This window comes from Schistocerca piceifrons, chromosome 10 (genome assembly GCF_021461385.2).
Source record: "Schistocerca piceifrons isolate TAMUIC-IGC-003096 chromosome 10, iqSchPice1.1, whole genome shotgun sequence".
NCBI classification, from domain to species: domain Eukaryota; kingdom Metazoa; phylum Arthropoda; class Insecta; order Orthoptera; family Acrididae; genus Schistocerca; species Schistocerca piceifrons.
This window is the reverse complement of record NC_060147.1, coordinates 135,960,909-135,974,124: the sequence shown is the minus strand read 5'-3', so window position 1 is coordinate 135,974,124 and position 13,216 is coordinate 135,960,909. Positions and strand designations below refer to the sequence as shown.

The 13,216-nt window shown below is 38.3% G+C and overlaps 1 protein-coding gene across 1 annotated transcript in view; it reads left to right on the top strand.

Annotated features, from left to right (window-relative positions):
- The window catches only part of LOC124718772, a 243,763-nt gene that overhangs the window by 120,456 nt on the left and 110,091 nt on the right, over nucleotides 1–13,216 (top strand). The window contains 1 exon segment of the mRNA XM_047244384.1: nucleotides 6,374–6,596. Within this exon segment, the coding sequence (XP_047100340.1) occupies nucleotides 6,374–6,596 (223 nt within the window).

Here is a 13,216-nt window from a genome sequence, read left to right as displayed (position 1 = left end):
AAAGTTTCTATTATTTCTTCTTTCATTCTGCGTTACAAGTAAGCGTTCTACAAGGACGTTGTCGAAGATGTTTGACATCCACTTGTTAAGATTCTAAAATTAATTCTATCCCTTACTACAGTCCAACGAGAATCGGAAGGGGGGAGATTAGCTTTAACGTCTCGTCGATGTAATTACAGCTCTGAAAGGATAAGAAGGGGATCGGCTGTTTGTTTTTCAAAGGAAACATCCCGGGATTCACCTTAATCGGTGTAAGGAAACCATAGGTCACTTGTGTGGATGGCCGGATGTGGATTTCAGTCGTCAGCTGTCCCAAATGCGAGTCCACTGCCTTCACACTAAGCCACGCGAGAGTAAAAATACCTCTTCATCGACGTTCCTAAAAAGCGCAAAACATTTCGTTGTACTCTATAGTATTCCTATTGCTCTTTGAGCGTGACACCCTCAACAGGGATTATGCTTATGCAAAATATGATATTAAATATTTTAGTCGTCTTCTATGTGCTTGTATGTAAGTGCTTATATATAATCTTCCATTTATTGTTAATCACAAATTTTTTAAGCAATTTGCCGTAGATGAGTGGGAAAGTATCTCCATACGGTAATTTCAACTCTGGCTTCCCTGAGACTTCCCCTATACTAGCGTCTTTTTCAGTTGTCAATGTTCTCTCCTACGTGATAATCGCTCAACATTATTGTTACGAAGTTCAAAGGTCTTCGTAATCAGTATCGCGTCATTCTTGCGCAGTCTTACAATCCGAGGTTTCGGGCCCCTTCGCGAAAATTGGCTGCAAACAGATGGGAAGTTCCGTAAGAATGATGCAGCACGAATACTGAAGAACTTTTTAACATAATTGACAACGGCCGCGAATAAATTTTTAAGCCTATTCCTTAACTGCTATTATGTTGCTGTAGCAAAAATAACATTGCCCGTTTCTAAAGGCAAAATATTAAGTTTTTCTCCCTGGGAATGCTATTGTGGTATTGCAAGATTGAGGGATATCGTTTTGTGCGATGTGTCTGTTGTCAGGGATACTTCCAACCGATAGAATTCCCGTTTCCAAGTACCACTCTGTTTTTCAGGCTCGTGATTTATTGGTGTTGCCCCCAATAACTGTAGTTTCGCATTTCTTAGCCTGCAGTCACGTGCACTTCCCGCTCCCAAAATGGTTTAAGAACGTCGTTTAACGGCATTCGAAACGTGATGGAGGCGCGCGTGTCGCATGATAGCAGATGCGAGCGCCTCCCGCGGCATGGCTATGAACTACAGTGCGCTGCGCTATGGCGAGTGCCTGACAGTCGAGAGTCGCAGCTCGAGGAGCGAGCAAGTGTTGGTGTTGTTACGATCAGCGTTCTGGCCGAGCAGCTGGAATGGGGACGGGTCGGAGGGAATTATCGACCAGCTGCGTGGGATGGTGATACGCCAACGCGCAGAATGTGAGTTCCATTGGGCGTGTGCGTCTTACGTTGAATTGGAGACTAAGCTGTAACAAAGCTTAGTTTTTATGCGTGGGAGTGGCAGAGCTTTCACTCTGTCGATTGTGTTTCCGAGCACGATCCTACCTTAGCCTGTACCGCGTATGGCCGTCCCTTCGAAAGTGTGTCCCCTATTCCTTTCCTCCAAAGAACTTTTCGTACAGGCACGTCGATATACTTTGCGAGTATTATAGTGTCAACATAAGTTTCAGCTACTTAGTTGGTTACTGTCGATTGTGTTTCCGAGCACGATCCTACCTTAGCCTGTACCGCGTATGGCCGTCCCTTCGAAAGTGTGTCCCCTATTCCTTTCCTCCAAAGAACTTTTCGTACAGGCACGTCGATATACTTTGCGAGTATTATAGTGTCAACATGAGTTTCAGCTACTTAGTTGGTTACTCATATAATTCTGCGTTGGTGTCAGACTTCTACAACAAAATGATTTGTTTATCGATAAACATTTAGTTTATGGTTCGACAACAATTTTTTCATTTGATGATCTAGTTGGTGCTGTGAATCTATTAAAAGCTGGTCAGTCTAGTCCGCATAATATTCTCGTGATTCAGGCAGTTACACGAAAGAAATTTGTTGTTGAGAGAGAGAACAGGTATTGTCTTACATGTAATGGAAGCAATAATTGTATGGTTCCTGTGATATACACTAGTAAAAAAGGGTACAACTGGAAAATGAATACAAGTTTTCAAAACCAGTTTCATGTCGCAGCGCTGTATCTTTCATCGTCGTCTTTGCCTTGCTAAATGCAGTTCCTGTCCGCCCACGATGCAGTGCCCACCTAAAAGCCGCTAATTTTAGCATACAATTGTGAGAGCGCCTCTACCTTGTCTGCGTTAATTTGCATTCATTAAGTAGACGTTCCCATTGTCTCATAGGCGCGAAGCTATTCACTTCATATATTATAGGTGGCATATTGAAAGGGCGAGATGTCAATCAGAACGTGCAAAAATTATACTGTATAACTTTTGAGTGCAAAATATGGCACCACTATAGTAATGGCCACAATAATAGGTTGATGCCTCACTCCAGTCATTGTTGTTAGAGGTATTTGCGTTCATTAGAATCCTGACGCTTCAGAGCGCAATTTGTTGTCGCAGAGTTGCTGTAGAACGTTTTTGTGCGAGAATATATTAATTTTTAATGTGTTCGGAGAAGTCGTGATTAATAAATGGAGAGAGCAAAAGAACATTGGGAAGAAGAAACTCAAAGTTGGGGTTCAATCTTTTCTTCTTCAGAACGGTAATTAAATTGAAATATGCAGTGATCAGCAATAAAAAAAAATGTTTAGGTACGTTGAAATTCTGTCGATATTATCGTTCTTAACTATTTTTGAGACAAGCTTTCCTCAGTACAAATTTAAAGTCAATCCCAACACATGCAACACAAATAAGCATATTGGCATAACAATGCATGGTACACTTTTGAGCTAGCTAATATGAAAAACAAATTGTTAATGTACTTAGATTTTTATAGACTACACAAAACAGATGAGGCTAAGTTGAGATACTTAAGAGATAGAAAGCATTATAAATATGCAATCAATGAAGCTAAGAAACAACGTAACATGTTTAGTATTGAGTCATACAAAAATAAATATAAGAGAGCATGGAGTGTAATAAACACAGTGGCCACAAGTAAACAAAAAGAGGTTGTAGCTATATCACCAACTGAGTTTCATAACTTTGGTGTGCAATCTGTTAATGAAATTTGTGAAAGTATTGTTAGGCCTCAGGAAACGGCATCCGATATTTTTTAAAAACAATGTAATAACGTAAGTTGTTCAATGAAAGACAATTTTTTTTCTCAGCGGTAACATCAAGTATTGTTTTAAGCATTGTAAATAATTTTAAGCCTTCTGATAGTGTAGATATATATGATGTTTCTAGTAATATGTTCAAAAACATAGCTAGTTGTATAGTACTCCCTCTCACTTATCTGCTGCACAATTCGGCTTTAGGAAGGGCAAATCTACTGTTCATGCTATTGACTCTGATAAAAATGGTGCTTGGTGCTTATGAGGAGAAGAGCTTTGCTCAGGCTACTTTTTGTGACCTTAGCAAAGCCTTCAACTGTGTAGAGCATTGTTCATGTCTCAATAAATTAGTTCATTATGGAATCATTAACAATAATGTAGATAACATATTTGAATTATTTCTTAATAAGTGTAAACAAATTGTGTGTATTGGGAACGAGAGATTGCAGATAGCTGATAAGTGTGGTGTGCCACAGGGTTCAGTTTTGGGACCATTCTAATGATAAATGATTTGCCTCAACTCGTCATCTATGCTGATGTTACTACTTTTTTCAATATTGATTCAGACTTTGATGCCCCTAAAACTATGACCAAAGACACACTATTGCAAGCAGCAATCTGGTTCCGAGCTAATGGATTTTTGCTCAACGAGAGTAAAACTAAGCAAACAGTTTTTAGTCTAAGAGATTTGCCAGTAGAAGACTGTCTAGGTAGTGTTACGTTTTTAGGTATTGTCACTGAGTGCGAGGTTGTCTAGAGTGGTGTACTTGTTAAGAAATTTAGGAAATACGGAAGCGTCCGATCCCGCCCGTCTGCTTTGACCCATGACGTCACAAATATGGCGGAAACAAAAACAAACACACACACACTTTCCACAAGGAGCCTAATGACACTAACGGGACAAGCGCGGAAAATGGGGTGTTTTGGGTGGGGGGCAAACTAAATATAAACAAATTTAGACGCCTTGCGTAGCTACAACGTGTAAGTGAAGACAGCCATGTATGAATACCGACCCACCTCCCCAGGGGTCGTAACCCCTGCAACCCATAGAAGATAAAGATGCTTCAGTAGCTGATTAGTGTTTTTTGTCTTTAAAAAAAAAAAATCTCACGGGATAGAACGAACAGATCAGAAAGATAAATATAATAAACTAAAACAGAAATTGGAGGAAACAGATAATTAAAATAAGTAATAAGTGTTTTTAAATTTAAAAAAAATCTCACGAGATAGCGCGAACAGATCAGAAAAGTAAATAAAATAAGATAAAACAGAACTGGAGACAGCCACACTCAAACCAAACTCCACGCCGTCATGACGTCACACACGACACCACCCTTACGTCACGGGTCAAAGCCGACGCGTGGGATCGGACGCTTTTGTCGACCCGAAATTTAAAAAATCATGTACCTTTGGTTTATGTAAGAACAGCCTCTTTTGCTTTTTTTCACAGTATCATATCCCATGGACTTTTATTTTGGGTTGATAGTACGCACGTTCAGGATGTTTTGATACTACATAAGAAATTTATTAGGATTATTACAAACTCAGAAAATTGTGCCAACTGCAGGCCATTGTTTATTGACCTAAAAATATTATCTGTAATAAACTTTTACATTTACACTGTTCTCTCATACACAAAAAGAACTTGCCAGAATACCAGCTTAGACAGGATCTACACTCCCACTGCACTAGAAATAATAGGCATATTGACATACCTTACTGTAGATTATCGAAAACATTGAAGAGCTATGAAGTTATTGGCATGAAAATGTTCAACAAACTGCCTGTATGACAATAAAATTTAATTTGTTTTATTTATTTATTTATAGCCAAGGGAAACCTTGGCTATACCACCAATGTAAAGTCACCCCTTTAGTAACTATTTGATTCATAGACTTTATATACCGCCAAACAAGTTCATTTGCGAAGAGGCCGTATCCCCTTAAAATGTGTTTTGTTTATTCATTATCCCCACAAGACAGCTTTCAAACTACACGAGGCATCATCCTCAATTACATACATGTATGATCTCCCTGTTGAAATATGCAAGTGTATAATTTTACTTCGTTTAAGCAAACTGGTACGATAGGCTAAATTTAGTTATACTATACAAGGTGGTTGTATGCACTCACTCAAGCATAAGAAGAAGAAGGATAGAAGCTGTTTGTTTATAGTGAACCAGTATTACTTGCCTCACTAAGTGCAGAATTTGAAGTCAGATAGTGAGTCTGAATATGTTTCCCATAAGAATATAGTAGACGTAGAAACAAAACTCAGTAAGTCAAAAACTGAAGACTATTATGGTCTTTCCAACATTATTATAAAACGAAAGTGATAGAAATAAGTGATGCCCTTTTTGAGGAAAATGCTTTTCCTGACTGTTTAAAATTGACTGGAATTAAATCTGTGCTGAAAACGGGAGATAGGGAATCGCCAGAAAATTATAGACCCATCATTATGTTTCTAATATTATATAATATTACAGTGATAATGGGAAAAAAAACTAAATGCTTATTTCAAAAACAGCTCTCTCTTAAATTAATTCCAGTATTGACAAAATAAATAAATAAATAAATAAATCACCTGTTTATGCAGTGGTGCAAATTTGAGTAGATTGTGTCACTGTTGGATAGAGAAACCACTTTGATCTGCAGGATCATATTGTACAGAATTATTACCAGTAGCTTGTGAAAATCAATGCAGTTTGACCCTATGATCGAAACTTGAGTAGATTAGTGAAGTTTGCAAAGTAGGTTAGGGGTACTGTCAGAATTGAAGTTGTTAAGGTATTGGAGGGTGTAACAGTTGTGTGTCTGTAAGAGCATTCCCCACAAAAAAAACCAGGTGGTGGATCGAATCTCAGTCCAGCGCACCGATTTAATTTATTAGGAAGTTTAAAAACGCCACTCCAAAGTAATAGAATTATCCTGAAACTAAACAAGTTTATTTGGATAAATTTAAATAAAGGCCAACCTTGCTCTGGAGTTATGCTTGATAGATAACAGGTGGCCATTCCTTCTCCTCACAATGAAATCAAGTGTAAATAAATGCCAGTTTTATGAACTTCACACCTGTTAACTTCAACCAGTAGGTTATCTAATGGTTGCTGTCCTTCCCATTCTGCGGCAGGCTTGCAAGCAGGGCTGCCACCGCGGGGGATGCCTGAGGAGCTGACGACATCCCCAGCCGACACCGCGACCTCCGACCTCAACTCGAACCACACGACCGAGCCCGTTGGCACTGCTGGAGCCACAGGCACATCCAATGGGAGCTTCGCAGCCAGCAATGCGTCCTCCCAAGACCTGGACTTCATTCAGGACAACTCGGACTACCAGTGGTTCCTGGACTATGGGTACGTCATGTTTACTCTATACTCTGCTGCATAGGATGAGTTATAGTGCCTGTAGCACGGTGACGTTAACGTGGTGGAGATTAAAGTTAAGAATTCGTGAACAGAAATCACCAACAATATGAAAACATCAGCAAAACAAAGAACCTCTACGGCTAGAAGGGGATTCTTCGCAGGGATTTTCACATTATTGATGTCTCCAGAGACTAGAAAATGACGTAAGGTTGTCTTAGTCATTTCATGCACTCGGTTGGTACGTAGGCCCCTGATAGTTATAACTGGTCTTCCGTATTCTGGATATTGGCAAGTGTTGGGAGAGATTTTTGTTATGACGTTTCGTATCTCTTTCATGTCACAAGCACTTAATCTAGATCTCGGACCACACAGCAATTTTGTCTGTCACCATAACATTCTATATTATCATTATTATTATTATTATTATTATTATTATTATTATTATTATTATTATTATTATTATTATAAGTGCCAATGGTAATATCACTAGTCAGAATGAGCAACAATATTTTAATCTTCACTAAACACTCCGATCATACAATACAGATCTAGTTAACATTGTGATGTAAGACACTGTCAAGAGGAAGTAAACTAAACAAAATAAACAAAATAAAAATATTGAAGACACCATCTATGCAACATAGGGGATCACACGCAAGAAATTTACTTTGACTTGCATTTGTCTCTAGACCCGTCTGGGCTACTGATCTGAATCTTACATGGGGGGTGCTTGGGAATTCAGATATTGTTACACACTGAATGTCAACAGTAGAACTGTTGCCTAGTTAAAGTAGCTAATGACAGACTGATATTACAATAAATCTACAAAAAAAATTTAAAAAGTTGTTTGCATCTTCTATAATCTGTTCATTTAATTATTTTCGTTGTGCACACTATTTATTGAGATCTCTGACTGCTGCAGCACACAAAATTTATAACCTTATCCTGTATGTATAAAATTGTGAAGTGTCCTGTTCCCAACAAAGGATGACTGTTTCATGGATGTGTGCAGCTATGGCACACTTTTCAAAATTATTGAACCGAAAAGTAGTCCTGCATTCCTTGCACCGCAACTTGAAGGACCTGGCAGTCTGACCGATGTATTGCAAACTACAACTATTACCATGCACTGAATTTGTAGATACCAGTTTTATTGCATTTATCAAAATCCTGTTTTAAATTTATTTTATTTTACCAGCTTCATGAATGATGTTGAAGTACATTTTAGGAATGCTAGCTAAGGGTATGGAACACAAGTTTTTTAATATTTATATTATCATTTTTTAAAGAGTTGTAGAGTAATTCTGATGAACGCTTGCTCTTTCAAAACGTCTGTTCTAGTGCTTCTGCATTGTGAAAGGTGATTGACCCTACAATGGCCTCACATACACATTTAATAAAATCAAGTTATAATGATTGTTAATACTGAGTACAGATTAAGTTGCTGGTGAGAGTTACCTCTTTCTCTCTATCTATCTCCCCCTACCCCCTCCCTACCTCCCCCCTTCCTTTCCCTTTCCCCCATCACCAAATTAAGCATGCTTTGATGCCTCTGGTTTTGTTCTGTAGCTCTTTTTCTCTCCAATGTGATGAATTAGTTATCTGATCTACCCAAATAATTTTCAGCATTCTTGTTTACCACCACATTTCAAAGCTCCTATTCTGCTCTTGTATAGAGTGCTTAATGCGCATACCAGACAAATAGCTTCAGAAAAGGCCTTACAACACTTAATACATATTTAAGTGTTAACAACTTTGTAAGTTTTGGAAACCCTTTTGTACGAGTGCATGTGTACATTTTATATCCCTTGCTGTCCAAAGCAAAATTTCTCCTCTGCTTCAATTATGTTAATTCGTAATTTATTTCCCTCAGCATTACCTTACTTAATTCAAAAACACTCAGATACCCTTGTTTTACTTTCGTTGACGGTCATCTTAGAACCTCTTTCTGAGACATCCATTCTATTCAACAGTTCTTTGACATCTGTGACAGAATGGTATGTATATGTACACAGTTTCATCTTCATAGGCCCATTCTTTCCAGCAACTTGTCTCCTTTTGTGTCACTGATTTTGTATTGAATTATAAGTGGTTACAGCATGCTGTACTGTGTCCCCACGTGGTGTATTAGCAGTACACATTCTCCCTTACGAAATTTATCATTGGCATGCAGTCAGTTTAAGAACAACAGTAACTTTCATAAACAAAGTATTGGGTTGGTGCACAAGTTCGTAGCATTCATCAATATGTTTAATAAACACAACAGACAAACAGAACAGTGACTTCAGTCAAGATCAACGTATTCTCTTTCACTATTTTTAACAGTCTGTCAGTACTAATGGAACTTCAATTCAACCACTGTAGCAATCACATGGTTTTGAGGGGAAGAACTTGTCAAGCCATGTTCGACCACATATTTATCCAGAAAGGAAGTTACTTTAAGGTTGTTGCATAAAGAGCGGAAGAGGTGAACATCTGAGGGTGTGAGACCTGGTGAATATGGTGTGTGGAGAATGACTTCCAAACCCAACTACTGCATAGTGGTTTTTCGTGATTCTAGCAAAATGCAGGTAGTTATTTTTGGATAGCATCACGTCACGCTATGTTCCTGGTCACCGTTCTTGCATTGCATCTACAAGATATTATGTTAGCATAAAGACACAATTTATCATCAGCAGTAATGATACAGGATATTAATGGTCAGTGCTATTCGCAAGCTAGTTGATGATGAGCTAGCAGAGATGCATCTGTCAACCTGCTGATTTTGTGCTATTTTGACTGAGAGGCATACGCCCATTTTCGAACCTTCTCCATTGCGTGCAAATGTTGCGCAGTAGTGGAATCGTCGCAGTTCATCACGTTTGCCAGTTCTCGAGTTCACTGATGTGGATCATAGTGGATTAATGCGTTTAAACTATCTTCATCAAACCCCGAAGATCTTCCAGAATGTGAATAGTCACTAATGTCAAAATGATCTTCCTTAAAACCATTTTCTTGCCATGCTTTGTCCAGTGGCATTATGTCCGTACACAGCGTAAATGTTTCTGGCTGCTGCCTCTGCTGTCACCCCTCTTTACTAAACTCGAACAGAAGAGTAGACAGAAATGTTCAGCTTTCTCCACTTGTACTTCATTTTGTAATGTCCACAGCTCCACTTACTGTCTCCAAATGACAATACGTAAACTCAGATAGCAACAGTGAACGATAAGTAAAAAATGATGATCGATAAATAAACCCGTAGCAACCGGAATACCGACATGCAAAACAAAAGTACAACAAACTTACCCACCGACCTCATACTGCGAGGAGGAAGAATTTACATTATCCGTAACTCAGACTTGGTGTGGCACAGATGTGAGTGAGGTATTTGACCATAAAAGTCTTTGTCTTGCTTGCGTGTGAAGTTATATTCTTCATCTGCGAGTCTACAGTCCATTGCAGAGTACTGCCATTTCTGTATCCCATTCTAGCCAGATTTTCTTGGATACCACCTATGTACCTGGATTTTGGTCAGCTGCACTCTGATTGCCCTCCAGTATATCCAGTTAGTATTTTCACGCGCGCCAACCCAGCCCACACCGTCTTGCAGTCCTTACTGTTTTCTGATCGGTGGCTATGTACGTGTGGTATAAAGTTTATTTGTTACAGTAGGTTATTCGTCTCCCTCATTTGCAGGAATGGCCTGTTATTATGTGTGTTAGTATCACTTACTGTTAGTTGTCAAAGTTTCTGAGACATACATGAGTGCTAGTCTGTGTGTTGCAGATGATTAATTGTACATGCAAGATAAGAGTCTTGCAGTGAGTAGTTTTGTTAGTGCAAAATAATCTCTCTTGCCTGTAACTATACTCCATTCATCATAACAATAAACCTGATGTAAACAAAGACAAACGCGATGATTGGTCAAAAGCTGTAGCACCAGGTGTTGTTACGCTCTGGGAAGTAGGTCCTACTTATGTATTAGATATATTATTACTAAGTTATGTTAAACGAAACTTTAAGATATTCAAAATTTATTTACAGCCATCAATGTATTTCTTAATCCTGCTTTAGCTGTGTAGTTTTTATTTAAAAAATAGTCTGCAGTCACAGCCTCTGCACTGTTCTCCACCGATTGTTGTGCTGTCAATACACACTATGAAAATGGCTGAGGCTACTTACTGTTCCATAGTGACACATGTGTGGAACACGGTTAAGAAGTGCCGAGAAATAGGTTGTTCTTAGTGTTTGTTATAAATTTACCGCGATGATCGGCTTTTAAAGCTTTTGAGCGACCATTACAAACAGTTGAACAATAAGCTTACAAGATCTGTGTAGTTTTATCGGTAACGTACTAGGTTGTTGATCAGCAGTACATGGGTTGCTGGTTCAAAGTATCGCCAACCACCCAACATCCCCTTCGTTTAGTTTGCAATACCTACATCTCGTAATCGTAAAATTAATCATTATTTTTGTGAATAATGCACATCTTCCTGTTTCTAATTAAATATTGCACGTGAAATTCCTGTTTTCATTTCAAATATAAATTCTTAATTATCTATATTTTATGAAAGACTGTTAATAAACGTTGCTTAAATTAAGAAAATGTAACAGTTTAATTTTTTAAGGCAAAAATGAAAAGCCAAATACTCTTTACTTGGACTATGTCCATGGTTTTGTACCACATTTCTAGATAAGTGTCATAGGAATATGGAAAACAATTTTAACAACATCAAGCACGCAATACAAATGTTTCTTTTTTACATTTGCCACTATAACACTACAATGTGAACCCAACAGAACTGATCTGGAGCCAAGTTAAGGGATCTGACCCAATAAATAAAAAGACAGTTAAGCTGCCAGATGTACTGGAATGAACACACACATAATTTTTGCATGTCACTGCCAAATGCTGGCAGGATACAGAACAGCACGTCATAAAAGAAGAGGAGAAAATGCAGCGCCTGGTTGGCTGTGTAGATTCTGTTGTTGATTGACTCATTATCAACGCAGTGGGTGACAGTTTCAGAAGTGAAATGTATTTCTTGGATTCTGGTAAGGAAGGAACTGAGAGGTTACCTGACTACTAACTGTAATTAATATGTCATTGGCTTCAGTATTCAACAGTACGGTGAAATCCCTGCAGTGCGCTTTTGCATCACAGATAGTTCGCTCAGAAAAATTACTGTGTGTTTCAGATAGGAATTTTCATCCCTTGTTTGTAATTAGAATACTATGTAGAGGAATTTTCATCACTCTTGTTTGTCATTAGAATACTATGTAAGGTGAGAACGAGAGTATTTTATACTTTCCGTCTGGTCACATAAGAAGCTTGTGGTAGTATTGGAGTTTTGCTGAATATTATTTCATTCTTTTTAAAATTTAAATGACATTCAAAGCTATATTATTTCTTTACTTGTCTCTTTTTACATCTGAACTGCAACTGCTCACATTATTGCAGGTTTAGTTGGACCGCTGGATGGACTGTGCTGTCAAAGTTTAATGTGCCAGTAAAGCTGTTGTCCCAAGTTATCGCTCAGCCTATGTGCATGTGACACAACATAAAATGTATCCTTATGATTTCACTTGACTGTATTGATCACACCTTGGCTTCCGCTTCATGTGAAACGAAATCCAATGAGATTCAAGAAAACGCAGAATACTTGGTATAAAGTTTATATCAGGTTTATCCTTATGATGAGCAGGCTATAACTATTGTTTTACTTTCCTTGAGGTACTGTAGGTCATGGTCGTTGCTGTTGTTGGGGTCCTTAGAGAGAGACTGGTCTTCATGGGTCTCTCCATACTACTCTATCCTGTACCAGCCTCTTCATCTATGAGGAACTATTGCAACGTAAATTCCATTTGAACGTGCTCCCTGTATTTGAGCCCAGGTCTCCCACAATAATTTTACCCCCACCCCTTTCCCCACTTCCTTCAAGCACCAAAATTACTCTTACTTGATGGTTCGGGATGTCTACCATCAGCTGATCACTTTGTCCAGTGGCGTTATAAATATAACAATATTGTGAAATGTGTGTGAGTGATCTAATTTTGATGAATGCCTTACCACCTTAAAGCTATATTTGTGACAGTCTTTCTTGTGCCTATCTGAGACCCAGAATCTCCGCTAAATGCTGAGTGGCAACTTTCCTTTTCACAGTATTGTTACATTCCATCTTGGATTTTCCATTGTTTGACTTGTGTCATTAATTTGTGTTTCTTCCAATTCAGTTTAGTACCTTTCCAATAGTTGTTCAATCTAGCCCTGTAACCTTCAGCATTCTTCTGTAGTACTTCATTTCAGATACCACATTTCCCTTCCATACCAAGCTTCACTCCAAATAGTTTCAGAAAAGAGTTCCCGACATATAAATCTATATTAAAGGTTAACAAAGCTCTCTCTTTCAGAAATTCTTTTCGTGTTATTGTCAGTCTGCTTTTTACACCCTCTCTGCTTCAATCTTCAACAGTTATTTGCTGCACAATTAGCAACTTGTCTATTACATTTAGGTCCCATTCCCTAATCTAATTCTGTCAGTATCACCTCATTTAATTTGACAACATACTAAGAAAGAAATTGGCTTCCTGCATGGTTTGTTTTTGTTATTTGTTTTATTTTGTATACT